Source organism: Leguminivora glycinivorella, chromosome 19, assembly GCF_023078275.1.
Source record: "Leguminivora glycinivorella isolate SPB_JAAS2020 chromosome 19, LegGlyc_1.1, whole genome shotgun sequence".
NCBI classification, from domain to species: domain Eukaryota; kingdom Metazoa; phylum Arthropoda; class Insecta; order Lepidoptera; family Tortricidae; genus Leguminivora; species Leguminivora glycinivorella.
The window spans coordinates 6,875,707-6,897,161 of record NC_062989.1 but is presented as its reverse complement, the minus strand read 5'-3'; the positions used below and the strand labels follow the sequence as shown (position 1 = coordinate 6,897,161).

At 35.0% G+C, this 21,455-nt stretch overlaps 2 protein-coding genes across 6 annotated transcripts; both read left to right on the top strand.

Moving 5' to 3' along the window:
• The first annotated feature begins 4,254 nt into the window (after nt 1-4,254).
• LOC125236622 lies at nt 4,255-10,755 on the top strand. 4 transcript variants are annotated; one of them, XM_048143492.1, is made up of 5 exons: nt 4,255-4,295; nt 4,960-5,031; nt 8,931-9,002; nt 9,377-9,542; nt 10,361-10,755. In XM_048143492.1, exons 2-5 carry the CDS (start codon nt 4,960-4,962, stop codon nt 10,432-10,434), a joined length of 384 nt encoding a protein of 127 aa, XP_047999449.1. In that variant the 5' UTR covers nt 4,255-4,295; the 3' UTR covers nt 10,435-10,755. The 4 variants fall into 4 exon arrangements, with proteins under 4 accessions (XP_047999449.1, XP_047999452.1, XP_047999450.1 ...); XM_048143495.1 differs by lacking the exons at nt 8,931-9,002; nt 9,377-9,542 and adding exons at nt 5,666-5,810; nt 6,434-6,442; XM_048143493.1 differs by lacking the exons at nt 8,931-9,002; nt 9,377-9,542; nt 10,361-10,755 and adding exons at nt 5,666-5,810; nt 6,434-6,715.
• Nucleotides 10,756-11,316: 561 nt separating this feature from the next.
• On the top strand, nt 11,317-15,201 carry LOC125236623. 2 transcript variants are annotated; one of them, XM_048143498.1, is made up of 5 exons: nt 11,317-11,455; nt 11,974-12,033; nt 12,598-12,745; nt 14,302-14,370; nt 14,921-15,201. In XM_048143498.1, the coding sequence occupies exons 2-5, from the start codon at nt 11,974-11,976 to the stop codon at nt 14,965-14,967; spliced, it is 324 nt and encodes a 107-aa protein (XP_047999455.1). In that variant the 5' UTR covers nt 11,317-11,455; the 3' UTR covers nt 14,968-15,201. The 2 variants fall into 2 exon arrangements, with proteins under 2 accessions (XP_047999455.1, XP_047999453.1); XM_048143496.1 differs by having other exon boundaries at nt 11,321-11,455; nt 14,847-15,201.
• The last annotated feature ends 6,254 nt before the right edge of the window (nt 15,202-21,455 follow it).

Here is a 21,455-nt window from a genome sequence, read left to right as displayed (position 1 = left end):
TTCAGCGGTCTCAGCTGTTCTGTCACATGGACGCGTTTCGTTTCATGCATCGTTTGACATTTACTATTTGTGTTGAGTTTTAATATGTTATTTTTAAGAAAACATTTAGAAAATAAACAGAAATAATTCAAATAATGAAACATGTGCCATATATTTATAGCAATTAAATATATTGTCATTTCTTTGGAAAGAATGGAAACCGTGTATTATTGATAATTGCAACACTATAGCTAGGAAACGGAAGCAAAGTTATGGCGGGTATTCGTTCGTAGGCGGCAATCGACCCAATGTTTCTGTGTTATTTGAATGAATTGATGTAACTTACTTATTACTCATAGGTAAATTCGTTAGTAAATAATAGAAAAACGATGTAAAGTATCGTACAGTGCCACGTAAATTATTTTCAGGTTGTTGTCGCCAAAGCCACGCAGTATTTGCAGTACTGCCAAAAAATGTAACACGTAAACAATCATATAAATATTGTCCGGCGTCATAACACCTAGGTTGCTGACGCAGCTATTGACATGACAAATTCGCAATCACCTTGGTGGTGTTAGTGACTGTTTCCGCTTAGCTTCCGCATAGCTAAGATTGAGCTGTGTTTTAGCACCAGATTTAGCAGGTCGTGTAGGCGGCCATTGTTTTTCATGCCCTAAAATTATTCAGAGTATAAGGCTTTGTAAATTTGTACTGATAAAATACATTAATAGTGGGTTTGAGATGTGGTTATAGTCGAGTTCAATTACATCTACGTATACTATCAGCTGTAAAAGTGCATGGCGAATTTATCAATGAATTCATTCATAATTTCTTCATCCACTTTTGCAGCTGATCTTACCGCGAATATATCTGAACATGACTACTTATACAACGTAAGGGTTCCCAAACTTTTTTTAAACACGCCTCCCTGTTGACTAAAAATAAATGTCCACGCCGCCCCCATCACCCTCGTGATAATTGGAAACATCGCATATTACTGAACTATTAGTTGTCCACTTGTCCCACGGTCCCGCGCCCCCTTATTATGTCCTGCGTCCCGCCTAGATGGCGCGCCCCACAATTTGAAAACCCTGCATAACGTAATGAGCATTAGTGCTTTTTCACTTTATCCGATCTAATATCGGATGTAGGAAGGGAGGATAACAAAGGCCAAGAATATCTAAGTACAAATACAAATAAATAAAAAACTGCAATAATTCGTCACTACGTAGTAAGTCTATATGCATTCCATACATACTTACTACAATTTTCTTTTTTATTGACAGACGAAGATACAAGTTTTTTTTAAAAGTAGTGACGAATTATATTTATTTATATTTGGAATAACATATAATTATAATAGGTTATAATTAACATATAATTATAATTAGAACCTACCTACCTAATAGAAGAATTGACCTTGCAAATTATAGATGTCAGTATTTCTCGGGCACCGTAAGATATATGTTATTAAACTTATATAAAACACGACAGAAACAAGAAAGGTCTACCGACGACCTTCAAATCTAAAAATGGGTTTACTGACGATTCGCCAAAAAACGTTTCCCAAAGTTTCACATCCCAAACTATTATTCCCAAATTATCATTTCCCAAATAAAAGTTTGGCAAAACAACTTATCGCAAATTGACATTTAGCAAAACTTTTTTTGGCAAGTATTTGTTTCCCAAAATATTTACTTGGTCAAATTTCATTTTACCAAATATTTTTTAGTCAAAGGTATTGTTAGGCAAAATTTCCATTTCCCAATATATTGTAATTAAATGGCGCACTAGAAATTTGTTTGTTGATTTTATACTTTGTGTCCAAGATTTGTGTGAAATAATGTGTATGTCGTACTTTTTTTCCTCCTGCTGCAAATGTCAAGGATGACATTTTCACTTACATGTCCGGATACATTTTATTAAAAAGAAACCTTATGTTTTCAAAACCATTATGTTCTATAAATTTTTAATTACTTTAAAAAGCCATTTCCGGTTTGCTCACTGTCAACCTAACACGCTCCTCCTCGCTTCGCTCGTCGTCGCACCTTAACTGACCCTGTCGCACACGAGTTTTCTGTTACAATACTAATAAAATTATTACATTACATTTATGCCTTGTAATATTTATTGTCAAACGTGGTTTTGCATGGTGTAATTTGTAGAAACATTTTTTGACAAAAAAATAGTTGACAAAATAATTTTGTCCAGTAATTAATTTGACAAAAATAAAGTTGAGCAAACTTTTCTTGTCCAACTGAAGCCTTGGGAATAAAACTGAAATTATCATTTGACAATTTTAAGTTAAATTTGGCAAAAAAATCTTCGGTAAATTAAATTAATCCCGTAGAAATGAAAATGCAAATGCCTAAATATTTTCGAAATTTGCGATGTGAAATTTTGACCAAACATGTTTTTGGGATATAAGTTTTGCCATTAAAAACGTTTGCGAAATAAAGTTTTGTCTAAATAAAATTTGACTAAGTAAAATTGTGCCAAATGATAATTTGACCAAACAAATTCATTGCGAAACATACCTTTGCCAAACAATACTTTGGGAAATGAAACTATTGCGATATGATTATTGGGAAATGAAATTTGACGAAACGTTTTTTGGCGAAACGGCAGGACACCCTAAAAAATTGTCGTAACGCTTACTGCTTAGTCTCTATTATCTACCTATTTATGTGCATAGCAACTGTATTAACAGTTATTTAGTACTTCATTTTTTTTTTATTCGTGAACTCGACAAGACAAAATCCACATAATTAATAACAAGACAGAAAGGAATAAAGTGCCACGAAATGGCCTCATCTCAGCGTGTTGCTGGTGACTTCCAGCGCTGATCTTCCGATGAGACCATCAATTGAGAAAATTGTCACTGGAGGGTAATAAGGCAGAAGAAATACAAATCACATACATTTAGTTGGGTCTTCCGATGAGCCATGGTAGATTCACGAAGGGTAACAGCGGTAAAATGAACGTGCGACTTTCGTAGTTAAAAAAATATTTGGATATTAAATAAATAGTAGTACGCACTTAATCGACCAAAAAGTTATAATATCCCTGCCAAAAAAAGAATAGAAAATAATAGGGCGCCGTCTATGTAAACCGTTTTTATACTCGCACGTCATTATTGTATACTGGCAATATAAAATCCTTGAATATAAAAGTGCCACTTTAACCCTCATATCAGGAAGAAAAATTCCTGTTTTGAATAGGTGATAAGGTGATGTAAACCAATTTGGGCGTGAACACTTAAATTCTTCGCTCAGGATTCCATTATATTATAATTACGCCACAGTATAATAAAGAGTACTATCTGATTACGCTCTCGCTGTAAATATGTAATTTGGCTCCCTTGTAAATGGACTATTTCCTCCCTTGTGACACAATCTTCTCAATATATAGATACTTAAATTAAATGTTTATGGAAATGAGTGTAAAAAGAGAGGTATGGGGCTGTCCATAAATTACGTCATCGATTTTTTCAGATTTTAGACCCCCCCCTATAATCATCCTATCGTCATATCTTAATGACCCCCCCCCCTTCTCCCAAAATTGACGTCATTACCAGTTTGACAAAATAAAACATTGCAGATTTGAGAAAAATAGGGTATTATATGATTAAAACACTTGGTTATAGAATCATCTTTTATTATTTTTACTTTGGCAATAATCATTGATATAATATAACTACTTATAATATAATATAAATACATAGTATAAAACAAAGTCGCTTTCGCTGTCTGTCCCTATGTATGCTTAGATCTTTAAAACTACGCAACGGATTTTGATGCGGTTTTTTTAAATAGATAGACTGATTCTTAAAGAAGGTTTATATGTATAATACATTTAAGTACCACGGGCGAAGCCGGGGCGGGCAGCTAGTATTATATGTAATATTATTGTTAGAGTATTTTATCTGTAGTTATTACTGTATTTGTGTACATCTATGTTGCATTCCTTATGTATGTTTATTATGAGTTATTTTAGTATTGTATGCGCCTTAGCCGCCTCTCACATTTGCAGTCTCACTTACTAGGTGTGCTGGAAGAAATTTCTTTTTAGAAATAATCTTTTTGTACGTGAAAAATAAACTATAAATAAATAAATAAGAATGACGTCAATTTCGAAACACCCCCCCCCCATCTATCATTTACCGTCATCCGCAGACCAAACCCCCCCCCCCTAATTTAGAATGACGTAATTTATGGACGGCCCCTATATAACGAGAATGTCCGGATTTTAGAAGTTAGTTTTATTCAAGCCTGTCGGAAAGAGGTGTTAATAATTTGAAATAAAAATAAGTGAAGGTAAGAATTAAGCTCAAATATTTTATTTTCAGTATATATGATGTTTTTTCCGCACTAGTTTGTAAAGTCTGACAACCTGTCACTGCAATGCCACAGTTTCGTTTTCTTTTAACCCCTTATTTGCCAAGAGTGGCCCTGAAGCTTTAGTAGTTTCATGTGCTCTGCCTACCTCTTTATGGGATACAGGCGTGATTGTATGTATGTATGTATGTAGTTTGTAAAGTGGTGCATTTCTTGTCATGTCGAAACTTCAAAGGGCCATATGTACTCAGAAACGTCGTACAGTCGACTACAAAGAGATGTATCCACTTTTTCACCTTATTACAATGCAATAAGGTGAAAAAGTGAATACATCTCTTTGTAGTCGACTGTACAATACACGTGCGAAAAGGGAATTCATAACTCGTGTCGGTTTAAAACACTCCCTTCGGTCGTGTTTTAATTTATCGGCACTCGTTTCACACTTCCTCTTTCTGTACTTGTAAGTATCGTAAATAGGTACTATTTTATACATATAAACACCTGTAGTTCTAGGGTTTGACTCGGGCAATTTCTTTTCTATGTCCGAGTCCGAATGTTCTTGTTTACAGATCGCAATTCACTAACAGAATCTCGTAAAATTTTGTGATGGCTAATTTATTTATTCACTCACTGTTTGATTCAGATGGCCGGCAGCTGGGTTTTTGGGTGTGTGGTGCTACTTGCAGTTCTTCAACTCGCGATTTGTGACCAGCCAGTAAGTTTAATGTTTATCTCTGATGTAGGTCATGTAGGCGGATCCAGCTGCGTACCCACGTCTGCGTCACGTGGTCTATGTGTGTGCCCAGTGTACACACACACACACACACACACACACACAAACACACACGCACGCACGCACGCACTCTCGCACGCACGCACGCACACACACACATTTTTAAATACACATCTTTAAATAGAGCCTGGTAGGCAATTATACAATATATGTAGATCTCATGCTGTTCTGCAAGCAGCTGACTTAAATAAAAACTTTTTTTGGGTTTAAAATTATTCTGAACTTAAATAAAATAAATAAATATTGGGGGACACCTTACACACATCAACTTAGCCCCAAACTAAGCAAAACTTGTACTATGAGTGCTAAGCGACGATATACATACTTAAATAGATAAATACATACTTATATACATAGAAAACATCCATGACTCAGGAACAAATATCTGTGCTCATCACACAAATAAATGCCCTTACCGGGATTCGAACCTGGGACCGCGGCTCAGCAGGCAGGGTCACTACCGACTGAGCCAGACCGGTCGTCCAAAACGACCCGTCCGGTCGACTTAAAACTGAACCCTATAAATTGGAACTTAGGTACTGAAAGCTATTTTCAGCTATGTGAGAAAAACTCCACCTGTCCAGATAATTTGGCCTGCGAGAGCTCCGAGTGCGTAGACCCGTGCCTCAAACATACCAAATGTGGAAGCCAAGCACATTGTGTCGTGGAAGACCATTCAGCCAAATGTATTTGCAATAGTGGTGAGTTTGATCATATTATGAAAATTCAATACTTCCGGAGGTCATTTTTTTTGGGGAGTTGTAATGTCATTTCCTTTCTTTTCGACCTTGGTCCTAAGAGCCGCGGTTCTGGAGATACGATTTTTTATCTTTTTTCATTATTCATTCAAAATCTGTCAATTAAATTAGTTAAAATTTAAATTCAGATTATTTGTAATGAAAAAGGCCCATGTGTTCGTTTTATGATGTAGTTTGTAAGACTATCAAACAAATTATGCATTTAACACGACACAAAAATAATTTGCTTCGAATATCACATTTTGGATGAATTAGGAAGAAAAAAAACATCGTATCTTCAGAATCGTGACTCTTAGGACCAAGGTTCCAGGTCGGAGGAAGGAAATGAAATGACACCACTAAGAGGGTGCGCCCACGGGCGACTTTTCGAAGCGACTTTTTTGTCGCGACCATGGGCTAGTATGAATGTGCGCTCACGAAGCGACGCAACTTTTCATACAAATACGTAAGTCGCCGAGCAACTTTGTCGCCCGTGGGCGCGCACCCTAACCCCCCCAAAAAATTATGACTGGTCATAATTGATCAACTCGAGCCAAGTATTCACTTTTATATTTTCCTTTGTCCAGGTACCTCAGGTAACCCGTATGAGAAATGCTACGAATCGGGAGGGGGAGTGGGGTTTGTGCCGCGTAAACCTTCTGGACTACTCATTGCGGGAGCTTTTCTTGGCGGTTCATCGAAAAAATAACAAAAAATAATATATGAATGAAATTGCACCTATTGAACATTCTAATCTACACTATTTCATGCAAATAAATTACTTACTTACCTGCTTCACTAAGCAAATGGTGTTTATTCTTCGCATCAAAATTTGTCTTGTTGTACCTACACGCATTTTCATAGTATATTGTATCACGGTACTACAAGTAGATAACTATAAAACCGCAATTGAAGTGACATCGTGTTTCTTTATATCGCCCTTTTCACACAGATTTTTGGCGCAGTCAGTAGGATTCGAACTTGCTCTCCCAGGGGTTCCCAAACTAACCTCCTCCCCCCCTTTAACTACTAGTTAAGTAATATGTGATGTGTGCACTTGTCCTACGGTCCCGCGCCCCCTTTCGAAATGTTGCTGGCTGCCCTGGGGGGCGCGTCCAACATTTTGAGAACCGCTGTCCTAAAATTACATACTAGTTAACTGAAATTTATGTAATTGTCACCTTTTCGACACCAGAGGAATGAGTATTACACTTAATTCCTAATTATGTTGAAAAGCTGAGCAGTTTTAATAAAATAAAATAAATAAAGTAAGTAAGAGGTGAAGTTGTATTTAGCCTACATGATTAAATGATTTAAACTAGATGAGTAGAACGTAAAGTCTATATTCAGTATATATGCATAATAATTTTAATTGGATAACCTCTAGCTATAGGTACATCCATACTAATATTATAAATGGAAAAGTTTGTGTGTCTGTTTGTTTGTCCGTCTTTCACGGAAAAACGAGATGTGATATTTTAACACACGAGATGTAAAATACATTTGCACCCGAGTGTAACACAAAACTTTTCCCCTCACTATAGCGAGGAAACTACAACGCAAAAAATGCTTTTATCACTGCTTCCAGTAGTTCCACAGGTGGTAAATCATCTTTATTACTAGATTCACCTACTTTTATCAATTTTAAAGCAGCTAATTTGACTTTATTCAAGGTCAAATTACTTTACCCACTAGTGGATAAAACGCGTTTTTACCGGCTGGTATTAAAGAACAAAACACGTGTTTCCGAGCTAGCGAGGGGAAAAATATTTTATTAGGGTACCCCCCCCCCCTACACGTAAAGTGGGGAGTGATTTTTTTTCCTCTCAACCCTAAGTGCGTTTTCACATTATCCGATCCGATATCGGATGTCGGACCGATATTCCATACAGGCCATACATTACAGGCGCCATCTTGGATTTTTTCCATTGAAATCCTTCCGACATCCGATATCGGATCGAATAATGTGAAAACGGCCTAATGTGTGATATATTGCTGGATAGGTAAATAAAAATCAATAGGGGTTTACTAAAGTCATTTTTTGATATTGTTCATATTTTCGGAAATAATCGCTCAAAAAATTTAAAAAAATGCGTCCCCCCCCCCTCTCTAACTTGTGAACCATAAGTTTGAAAAATATGAAAAAAATCACAAAAGTAGAACTTTATAAAGACTTTCTAGGAAAATTATTTTGAACTTGATAGGTTGAACAGTTTTTGAAAAAAATATAAAAAAACTCTTGGCTCTTGGCCTGTTTTTTGTCTCTTTCTAACGCGTGCGAAGCCGCGTGCAAAAGCTAGTATTTAATACATTTACAAAAGTCATCACTAAGACGATGGAAGTTGTTAAACTTGTTTTGTTGTCACTTATATAAAAAAATCTAAATAGACATCAAAGTGCACAAAATTTAATAAAACTAGGATATTTTACATAATTATAGCCAATTAATTTGCGCGTAGCATACTTTTTTGCGGAAATTGGTACACTATATAATGATTTTCGCAGTTTCTATCAGGCCAGCGGACAAAGTATTTAGCGTCTTTTGGAAATGTATTTTTTGCGTAATATTTAATGCACCTTTAATCGACCATAATATAATAGATAATACACATTAAGCTTTTGTGAAGGTAAGATGTTTTTGGATTTAACTGTCGAAGATTCTACGTTTGTATAGGAGACTTTTATTTTTATTATAACTACAAACCTTACACGTACATAGCAAATATTTTTAGAAAGACTCAAATATTTTTGAATTCACAGCCTTATCGTAATTTACGATTAAAGTGTCACTCAAATGAAATAAACATTAATTTAAGGAGATTTAGTTCCACCCAAACATCTTATTAATAATACCTATACATACTTATAAAACTCCGTCCTAATCCTTTGCCGTTTTTTTTATATTTTACTGTATAAGGTTTTATTTGCCGAATGCTGATGTCAGTTTTATTTCTTTTGATTGAGCTGGTTTAATGTTGTGAATAACTACCATGTCTACATACAAATGTTTTTAATATTTTACATTTAGGAAACCTTCGTTCGGCTTCTCCTTTCAAGTTTATGAACTAAAAACGTTTGATTCAGATGGCCTGGAGCTGCCTAGTGGCATTTTGGGTTTTTGTAGGGTACCTTCAAGTGGCATCTTGTGACCTGCCAGTAAGTATATTTTAAAATAATTATTTCGTTTACAAATTAACTATTCTTACGGAAAAAAATGTAGACCATTTTCTACTGACAAAGTGACTTTGCCTGAGTAGACTTTACCGTATGTTATTATTATAACAAATTTTGAGAGTCACTAATATTGTCAGACCTGATTTCACTAATTTCTTGATTCTGTTCCTTTGTACTGAGCCCAAAGATATTTGGTAAATTGCATCACTGGGGGACAATACTTAACAAAGTGTTTAAATATACATTTTAATGTGGAATCAAGAAAATATGCTGCATTAAATCATATTAAATCTATCTCACTGTGCTTATGTACTTCCTATGCATCAATAATAAAACAAAAACTATTACGTTTCCAGGAAAAATGTGTCCAACACTCCGAATGCCCAGAGAAAATGGCGTGCGAGAGCGAAAGCTCTGTGCGTGGCGTGGATCCATGTCTCGCATCGCTCGCACATGCTAAGTGTGGCACCGCCGCTAGTTGTGTCGTCGATGAGCATGTGGCCAAATGCCGTTGCGATCCAGGTAATTTCATCAGATACAATACAATACAATACAAATGCTCTTTAATACAATTAATACTGGTTGGTAGTTAAATGTACATAGCTATAAGTATTTATTTCAATTGTACAGTGCCTTAAGTAGTTTATAACTGTTATGCTGTATATTTTCTGGTAATAAAAAATAAATAGTAAATTTAAAACATACCTTGATAAAATACAATACAAAATAAAGAAGCAACACAAACAAAGGTAAACAACAAGCTTCTTATCGCTAAAGAGCGGATACCTAAAAAAATTGTGGGTGCTTGGACAAGTTAATAATCAGAGTTTTGAATGGTTCACAGTTATTTTTATTAGACCAAGAACGATATATACCGGGAGTACCGGGACTGTCAAAGCCCATACAAAAAAGTGTACCCCATAAATGCATCCATGGGCTTTTTGAGGGATAAAACTAAATGGCGCTGTTTCGGAGCCTGGGTGGCAAAAATCATAGTTTCGCCAAATATTCTTTCGTGTTTTTATTTTTTATTAGAACAAATTACATAATTATTTATTTATTTTAATATCATGATATCACGTCAATACACATTTTGAAAAAATAAATTTGAAGGCATTATCAGTGTAGTTATGATTGTATTTGATAGGTGGCGCTAAAAAATTGAGGTACAATTCTTAGTATCACGATTGTCAGTCCTATATTAAATCATCCTTGATTAGACTTATATTGACCGGGATGTAAAATGAAAAAGGTAATCACGTTCTATATCCCGACCAATATAAGTCGAAGTTAATAATCGATTACACTTCGTGGCGTATTTTTTTAACTTTTTTTTTCAGGAACTCTGGGTGATCCCTACGAGAGCTGCAGCTCCTCAGTGTATGACGTACTTTTACAAGGAGGAGTAGGCTAGGTTTACAGTAATAAAAGAGCAAATGTGGGACGATAAAAACTTGGTGTTCATTTTTGTGCCTAGATATTAACATTATGGATAATAATTATGTTTGCTCATCTTGAGCAATTCTAATAATAGAAAGCTAATTATTAACAAATCAATGGCAAATAAATGACAACTAGGTATTTACGTAAGCTAACTTGTAATAAAATATTTGCATTAATTTTCGTGAGTATTACTGAAGTATACACCTAGCTTTGTTTCTTTTGAAAATAAAGTTATTAGGTTACTCGTAATATTTAGGAATATCAAAAGCTATATGCAGCTACATCCCAGTCCTTCTTAGTAGCAGAACAACTACCTATAGTATGAATTTTCTGAGATGAACTTTTCGCTTTAGCCGTAATCTGTAAATTTATTAAACAGTTTGCAGTATGCAGGTAACTTTTTTTGAAGATGACAAAACGTGTTATCTCCGAAAGGTCTTTTTATGGATTTGAACCTTATTACTATCATGAAAGTTGCTTTTTAACTACACTGAGACTATAGCACGTGCCGTTTAAACGGGAGGTAGCTGCCGTGAATAATAGAAACAAAGGCCTTTGTTTAACAGATTACGGCTAAAGCGAAAAGTTCATCTCAGAAAATTCACACTATAACTGATGTAGGTACAGCAAAAAAGTTCTTCTCGAATTAAATGAAAGAGCTTTTAGCCCAATAATTGATCATTTTTGAAATCCTCAGTCCAAGGCAATCAGTAGTATCAGTACCTATGTTTATTTATAAGAACAGGTAAAATTGGATGGAAGTTGCAAAACTCGTTATATAGGTAATACAACACTTAAAAAAGACGAACTGGAAATGGCGGAGTGCATAATGTGATTCAGCTAAGCCTGTTTTATAATCTTATTTGGCCAATTAATATGCATGTAGATTTTTTGTAAATAAGGATTTTTGACGGCAGTTTTATCTGGGCATCGGACCGAAGTACATTGCTTGATTAGAATTTAAATATTTTCAATTCAAGTAAATAAACAAGGTAACATATTGGTTTTAATTTAGCTGATACGAATGCTTTATTGATTACATTTTTAACAGTTAGTGTCCTACATTTAATGATATTTATAACATTTTATTTCTAATAAGCCACTGATTGACACACACACATTAGACTACACAAACCAGTTTAGTATGAGCGTGTGTATTTTGATAATAACAAAAACAAGTGCGGAACGTTAATGTAACGTTTAACAATACATTCATGTGTTTTGGGCCCTTAAATTTTATTGCGTAATGGGCTCATTATAGCACTAGAGTAGTAAAGTGGCACCATAATAATTGTGTACTATAATAGTTATTTGTTTTACAAGGGGGCAAAGTTGTTGTTTAACCGCACGCGCCAATATTGATACCCGAGCAAGCGAAAGATTCAAATATTGAACCGCTAGGGTAGCGAGTGGTTCAAAAAGTGGAATCTTGAGCGTTGCGAGGGTTTCAAGGCACGAAGGTTAAACAAACTTTTCCACCGAGTGAAACTAAATTAAACATTTGATTCAGATGGCACGGATCTGGGTTGTTGCATCTTTAGTGCTTGTGGCGTATCTTCAAGTGACGTATGTAAGTAACGGAATGATGTTATCGGTCATGTTAAAATTTTAGTCAATCAAAGTATTATTATTACATCATATTATAATAATCTATTGTGTTAAATATTAAAAACTAGGTATCTACAAAGCAGATGCAATAATTGTATCTTAATTATCAATTGCCACAATATTTATATCGAAACTTCAAGAGATATGTAGGAAGCTTGATTTGATTTGTTGCGATTTTTTTGTGTTTGAGGTAAATAGTCTCCAAAAAATATGATTTAATGTAAGTAGGTAATCCTAGAGCTTTTAATAGTCTTTGGCGTGTATCATCATCATCACTAAAACTACGCAACGAATTTTGATGCGGTTTTTTTAATAAATCGAGTGATTTATGAGAAAAAATAATACATATGTATAATACTCGTGCAAGCTTGGCCTTGCGGGTCGATAGTATTTACATTTTATATAATATAAATTTTGAAGTGTGTAAAATTGAAATTATTTAAAATTCAATTCAATAATATTACCTTAGACAAGTATAATATAATTATGCTGAAATCAAAATAAATATATTTATTAAAAATTTCAGGGTAAATGTGCTCAACACTCGGAATGTCCAGAAAAAATGGCGTGCGAGAGCTCTCAGTGCGTGGATCCGTGTCTCGCACATCGGAAATGTGGAACCGCAGCGAGTTGCCATGTCTATGAGCATTTGGCCAGTTGCCATTGTAACCCAGGTATCTTTGAAGTAGAGCCTACACCATTACTTTTAGACGATTTAGAACACTACACTGAAATAGATACCATACACTAAAGAAAAAGCGATTAAGCTTTTTCTTTAGTGTATGGTATCTATTTCAGTTTATTATTTATATAGTAGTGTTACTACTTAAAAAAACAAATCAAAAAATATTAAATAATATAATTTGATTTGTTCCTTTCATCGATTTAGAATACGTTACCCGATATCGTACTAAACCTATGTACCGAACAGAAAAAATATGTACTTAATGTTTGATTCTTGCTTTGGTTTTAGTACCTAACCCTTTGAGGGCGCTGTCCACTTTATTTGTACAGTAAATATAATTTTCTTTTCTTTTACGCTATTGATTAACGTGTAACTTTAAAACGTCAAATCAAAAGGTTATGTAAATCTCTGAATTCGATGTTTTTGTGACTTGTCCATTAGACTAAAAAAAATATTCATGGGTGAATTGCAGAAAATGTGTACGTTTTAGCTAATTTAGTGTCCCGTGAAAACAAGGAGGGTTTAAAAATATATTTTGAGAAATAAGGCACACCGGAGTTACGTTAATTTAATAAAAGCGAATCTTTTGATTTATTTAAAAATTAATCTTAAGACAATTGTAGCTTTTCTTTTTTTTATTTTATTTTTTCGGTGATGCGTGCAGTAACTTCACAGCAGTATAATCATGTCCCAATGTTGACCGTACTTCTATCGAGGAAGGTTGTTACGACTCATATTAGTTTCTTAAAAGTTTAATTGTAAATTATTCAGTCTTTACATGTTCTTCTTTATGTTCAGTACGAAAATATTTACTTAAATTAGGAATAATATATTATTTTGGTAATATTACATATTGTCCCAACTTATAGAACTTTCGTTACTCAGGGTTAGTTACGGAGGAATATCCCAAAGATTAGTTTAAAAATATTAGTAGAATTACTTCTCATTATTATTATTACACAGAGGGAACAACTGTCAAATTGTTGAACACAGCGGCATCCATTTTGTTTTTCAACGTAGTGGCTCATGGATGGACGCGTGGTGTTTATTGCTATAAAATCTCAGGGTGATTAACGGTGAGTTTCCAAGGTAAATAGTTTGATTATCGTACACAATTTTATTCATAAATGATTGTTTTTACAATGTTTTCTACAAATTTACAAGATTTTAAAGCAATATGTGACATGTTTGACGATAAATATTTTTTGAGGTTATGATTTCTCATATATCTTTCTCAGTTTCGTTATTTTTCGTTACGTAACGAAACTATTTTCACTGCGATTATTTATGTCAAAAATTTATAATAAATATTGTTGATTAGAATTATAATGTTTCATTGATAATTCTGTTTTATATAGAACCGGGCAACATTTTTATTCCCATGTGTTCCACGCCTTATGTTATCAGTTTCGTTACAGAAATTATCAGTTTCGTTTTTTGTCAGTTTAGTTACTAAATCCAAAAGGTACATATTTTCTGCAATTCACCCTCATAATATTGATACTGCGTTACTGCTAATGTATTTAAATGTTTTATTTTCTGCAGGAACTTTAGGGAATCCCTACGAGAGTTGCAGCTCCTCCACATATGATGTACTTACTCAAGGGCTAGCAGGTTAGGTTTATCGCCTTTCTAGTATTTACAAATACCTAGGTAGACAGATTATGGATGAGATGATACAGATTATATTAAATATTCTATTTTATCGAGTTCACAGTTATGTCAATGAAAGTTTTCGTGTTTTACGCCGACTGTTTTCAATTTTCCGATACTATGAGTATCTACTTAAATGTATGTATTAGAAATTATTGATAACAAAAAATATAAATTTCAAAATATTAATTGTCACAGATAAGATTATCAAAACTCTCCTATAAGGAAACCCCAATAAATCATTTTAGAAAATTCCCACTATATAAGGTACAATGAATGAGGCTCTTGACTACTGTGGCCTGTGTTTTACAACCATGTTGTGTTTGGCACTTAAGTGCCTGGACCAAGGTCAGGACGACCTTGGACCATCAAAAACATGGTTGTCCAACTTGCCACCCGTGTAGTAGGGGCTTAAGACTTAAAACATTACTTCACAGCGCCCACTGTTTACTCTCCGAAGCCCCCACGTCAGTATTCTTCATACTAACTGAAAGCACCGTGTCCATACTAGATGCCGTCGTGGAGGAGCCACCGGTGCCTCCAACGTACAAGACCTAGTTTCTATTGAGAAAAGGACACGCTGGAAGAGATGGCAACAAATGTGTGAAGCTATTTCAAGACCAATTCTACGTATTAGATAAGTGCGAGGAATGTCAGCGCGTTAGTAGTCTTACCATATGTTTGTGGGCATTATTACTACACAGTCACATGCCAATGCTTAAAAATGTTTATTACCTATACCTATTGTGTAAATTGTATTTTATATGGTGTGTATAAAGGTTTTTTATATTATTCTTTTCATGCTTATCTAACAACCGAACCACCTAACTAACCCTACCTACACCAACGAAATATTAGGTTTATTAATTAGGTCCCATAGTATACAAAATTGATGAAAATTGGCTGTATGGCCAGGGGCGGCTCACTCCGCGATTCCATCGCCGCGCTACAAGTACATGCTGGCGGCCGCGAGTTCGCGGCCTAATCAGGGGTGGCTCGCATTCTCACGGAACGCTTGTTCGCACTTTCTATTGTTACTATACGTCGCGAGTTTTTTTAAAGGTTCACACGCGATATCCGCGTGTGGAATGGCTAATAACGCTTAGTTAAACAAACATTATGAATAAAATAGGCCATCTTACACAGATCTACTATTGATTATGTCATTTATGGCTCACGGAAACGTTCAATCAGGCTTGTGACGTTGGGATTTAGACAAAAATATATAAATACTGTATATACCTAGAAAGTACCCAAGACTTGAATATAATAGCATAACATTTTATCTGAGTATTAATTTTTTTTAATACATAGGCAACCCTAGCGTCCGACGCTGCGCACGTGCGGCTCGTTTCTTTGTAATCATTTTGTAGGTATTTAAAAAGGCGGCATTTCGTGAACTTCAAAGCAGTGGGCCTTCTGTACTTGTACTATTATATATTCTGTGGTATGGCTATAGTATTTTTCAACTGGGATGAGTTCTTTGTGCCACATGAAAAAATTCCGAATTACACAAATACGCACATGTTCGCTTAATATTTTTGAAGAACAATTTATGTTTTAACCTACAATAAGTAATGAAAAATATTCAAACTTTTTTACAACAAATAAAATTATAAAAATGGTATTATCAGCTGCAAAAGTGCATGGAGAAATTATGAATGAATTCATTGATAAATTCGCCATCCACTTTTGCAGTTTTAATATATATCAATATGTACAATTTCAGCTCATTCTAGTCATACTCCACTTGACATAGTAACTTGACATTTACAGTTTGCCTCCCTATTATATATTAATAAATTAAAAAAGTGCATACTTTCATTATGTAGAAGTTAACAATGTATAAATGTAAATTCAAAAATTCAAATCAATTAGTGTAAGTACTTCTCGAGATATTTAGTAATATGACAGACAGACGGATAGTCGCATCATAAGGGTGCCATTTGTACTGCTAAGCGTGCCGTTCAGATTTAAGGAGTTCCGTTCTGGGTGGCTAGCCGAATGGCACAATCGCTCACGAAACGCTCACGAAACGAAGCGCTAGTAGATATCTATCTCTATCGCGCTTGCGTATTGGCGCGACAGAGCCAGCGGCGTATCGCTTTCGTTTGGCGTCGGAGAAATGCCATTCGGCTACGGGGCCTGATCTTCATCAGCAGTTCCACTGCACTAAATGTCACTGTTCTGGACGTAAGTGCATATTGTTCTTATAAAAATACCAAAGTCACTATGAGTGTGCCGTTCAGATTTGAGGAGTTCCGTTCTGACCATCGTCAGCAGTTTCACTGCACCAAATGTCACTGTTCCGTACGTAAATACATGCTATTCTTATAAAAACATAAAAATCACCATATGTATGCCTTTCAGATTTGAGGAGTTCCCTCGATTTCTCCAGGATTCCATCATCAGAACTGGGTTCTGATAAAAATGGGACCAATCTGTATGCATTAGGGTTTGCTCCCGGGAAATACCGGTACCGAAAGTACCGGGAATTCCCGGGATTTTTGGCCAAGGAAAGAACCGGGAAATCAACTTGAAAAATCCCGGTACTTTCGGTACTTTCGGGAAATACTTTTTAGTAACATTTTTTGCTACAAAATTTATTTATTTCTGTTTATATTATTTAAACATTTAAAAAATAGGCGTAGGTACAGTAACACGCGCTTAATCACTATTTAATAGCGGGTGGCAGTAGCAGCCTGGCAGCCAGTGGCCACTGCGATACCCTAGCTAGCCCCACTAGCCAGTTCAGTAGTCGAGTTTTGTATTTTTGGTGAAAGTTTGTTGTTGTTTGGTGAATTTGTGTATTTATTTTTTCTCTCTCAATATCATTTGACTCATTTCTCTGCATGTTATAAAACTGTGTTCGCAAATTTTGCGATAGACTCAAAAACTACTAAACGGATATTTATGCGTTTTTCACATATGTATGAATAGTGAGTCTTGAGGAATGATTAAGGTTTTGTTATTAAAAATTGATTATTAAAACATGACAACATGTGCTAAAATCGGTCGGTAAAAATCACGCTGCTTAAGAGCTTCAATCGAAAACCCCGCCCGTAGGTACCGATCGACTTATATAGTGTGGCTAATGAAATATTGCCCCAACTTTTGGCGGGAAATTCAAAAAATCTAGGGCTGGTCACACTTGGTATAGTAGGAGATATAGTTTTGATACTAGAAAATATTTTTGTTTTCTGTGCACACTTATATTGAAAATCAATAGAAATTGCTAATATATGTACAGAAATTTGACAAAATCTGTCAGCATTTGACGTATTAACCTAAAAGTTTTACGATGGTTATTAGCATTTAAATATTAATAATTGCCGTGTATTACAAGTAGTAATGGGGAATGGATGAAAAAATTAAAAATGCCTGTTAGTATGTCTCACCACAGTTTAAATTAGACTACTATGCCAAATTTCAACTCCAACTTACAACATTTGCGCTTGTTTGCTCACAGGCAAGACAGAGGCCGAAATAGGTAAAACTCCTAAGTTACAATAAAAAAAATACTCATATGAATATTTACATATTTAACTAACCATGACTCATTCGCTATAGTCGAAATCGGACTCTAAATATTCTGCTTCCATGTTGTTGGAGTAGTTTGAGTTGTCATCAAAGTCACTCAGCAAATACTCCGGCTGCGAATATATAGCCCGAGCCCTCTCAGACATGAGAGGAGGCCTGTGCCCAGCAGTGGAACGTATATAGGCTAAATTATATTATTTATTTTATTTTTTATATTTTTATATCAAATTACTACTGACCAGTCACTTCACTGATTTCTTCTAAATATTGGTTTTTCGTAAGTAAGTCGTTACGTTCCAATATTTTTATTTTATTAACACTTTCGCTACCAAGAACCCGACTGTCGGGTACACCGCTCGTAGAAGCGTAGCCGATTACATGGGTTTCCCCGTATGTAGCGAAAATGTCGTAGCGCCGCGTAGAGCCCGGTTTCGAAAGTGTTAATGATTTCCAGAGCTTCGAGTTTCTCCTTGTCTTTACACTCTTTTCCTGTTTATGAGATTTAAGTTTTATTATATTCACATACTTAATCAAAGTTATAGGCAAATGTTAGAACTAGTACTTAAAGTATCAAAATATTAATAGATCACCAACCTACTATATTGTTTACGACTTGTAAACATTGCAGTTTTTCATTATATGCCGCTTCACGTCGACTTCGCTCTTGGTTGTAATTATTTATTAGCTTACCCATATAACCATAATCAGTCGCCGTTCCTACGCAAATCCTCCTATTTTGTGTACACACAGGTCTTCGGGTCTCAATGTTTAGTCGCAGTACGGTCGACGTTTAGTCGCGGCGACCCAAATGGGGACGATTGGTAACAGGCACAAATGGTCACAGAAGTGACAGAAGTGTGCACTACGCGTGCACACATTGTTACCGTTTGGCGACTACTTTCCCAAAATCATTCGTTCATTTCATTCTTTTCAAATGGCGACTGTCAGAGACGTCAAAGTAAAAAAGAAATAAAACCATTTGACATTAAAATGTAATGGCGTAAGAATTTGTTAAAGATAAATATTGTTTGCATTTGTAATATAATGTGGGCTAATTACCATGGCCAATTAAATTGCTCGAGTGATTTCATAAAATAAGTCTAAATTTATCAACGCGCCATCAATTTACCTCAGTTTAACCAGTAATAATATTATTGACTACTCGGTGTTTGCGTGTTATGTATATTGATTGGTGAAGTTTTAGTGCTCCGGTGCATATACTATACTGAAATATTAAAAATAATGCCTAGAAAACCAATAAAGTTGTTAAAATATGGATTAAGACGGTAATATTCCATGTAAAAAACAGTCGCCAAACGGTCACCAAACGGTCGCCAAACGGTCGCAAAATGGTCGCAGCGTACACGCGTGACCGAAAGCTATTTTCAAAATGGCTTAATTCTTGTATTATTTTTTTCTAGGTATCCTCAAACTTTATAAACAATTAAATATGCCGTCGTACTCAGTTGCCCTCACTAAAGAAGATAAAAAAAAATGTAACGTGCGTACCGAGCTGCTGGGTTGTAAAGGATCGGGGATCATATTATTTTATGGTCTTCTATAGAGCAACTAGTATTTTGCGGCATTTCACAATTGACACTTGTTGAAGTAGTCGTCAATAATATTACTATCAACATTAATTTCAGCGATCTGTACTTCTTGTCAAGATTTTTGTATAGATAAGTGTCTACAAATTTGTAATGTTAAAGAGACATCAATAAAACGTAGTAGAGTAAATAATGTGTTTTTTTTTGTAACCCAAACAAAATACTTGTAAGTAGATTAGTAGATACGAGTGCGGAAAAGAGGAAAATCGATACGAGTAGCGATAAATTAATACACGAACGAAGGGAGTGTTTTAAATCGATACGAGTTGTGAATGTCCTTTTCGCACGTGTATCGTATGACGATTTTCAGTACCTAAATCTAAGCTAAGAGTTTCGACCAGACAAGAAATGAATCATTGCTGGATTTGCTCGCACTACTGCGTGTAAAAAGCAGCATCTGTACTGAAAAAAACTATCATTGCGCAACAGAAATTCTATTAATATCACAGTAAATACTCTATTTCATTTGATTCCTACTTTTATTGTGTAAAGCAACACTGCATTCTTCTTTTCACTTCACTTCATTTTTATCAATAAGAATTAAAAATTATATATTTAATACATTAAGTAACTATAAAGTGCTTATCTATTTGTATTATCATTCTGCACTTTTCTTAACTTTCCCACATTTCTATAAAATGTCGAAGAGTGCTTAAATGGTCGTCGTCGTTTATTATTATTTAATTCGCTCATATTTAAATGATTCAAAGCAACCAGTCCACAACTTCACAAGAAAGTTTGAGAAACCTTCGTATTTCAGATTGTCATTTGCGGTTACAGTGGTTTAGGAGCAGTTCGGTAATCAGACCTACACATGTGTGTACAAATTCTGTCAATGTCACTGTCAGAAACCGTTCTGACAGTGACAATGACAGCCACAAATTCGTCCACATGTTGTTACCGTTATGTGTGCAAACGTCGACTAATAAAGTGTCGTTAAAAGTCATTCTGACAGTGACATTGACAGCCACAAATTCGTACACATTTTGTTACCGTAACGAGTGCACACGACGACTACATTTTGTTATTGTAACAATATGGTCGCATTGTTTGCACGACGTTACCACGCGTTATGTCACATTTGACAGTTAGTTACTGATTTGAAGATTTTGCGACTGAAATGGTTGTATGGGTAAACAACGGACCTCGCTTGGTATCGTCATTGTTATAATATTTAAGATTTACCCTTAATAACCCGCGAACAATTTGAATAAGTAACATAAATTGACAGCAGACTTTTAGCCTTTTTTTTTAAACGATAGACAATTGGTGATACCACAAGGAAATATCTGTCAACAATATTTGGCTAGCCAGACTCTAACAAAACATAGAGGAATAAGTAAGGGAAGAGTTGTAACTCCATACATCAGTAAATGCGAGTTATTTGTAGTGACATCTATCGTCATTCACTCGTCAATCACGCGCCAACTAGCGTAAATTATCAGTACTGCTACTTGTCAATAGATGTCACGACGAACAAAAAGTCTATTGCTCAACAATTTTTAGCTAATATTACAATAGTATTAATCAGTACTTTGCTTTCAATTACTTCACCTTATAACATAAGGTATAAACTGTTTTAATATTACATTTTTGGCAGGTGCAACACTGTCGGCACCTAGTGTCGAGTAGCAGTACTGATAATTTACGCTAGTTGGCGCGTGATTGACGAGTGAATGACGATAGATGTCACTACAAATAACTCGCATTTACTGATGTATGGAGTTACAACTCTTCCCTTATTTATTCCTCTATGAACAAAATAATGTATGGTGGAATTGTCGCTCTTATACATAAATGTAGATCTAGAAAAAATTCGGCGATGGCTTATGAGTTATGTCTAACTTTTAAGGATAGCTGTTATAAACATGCTTAACTTTAAAAAAATGTTTACATATA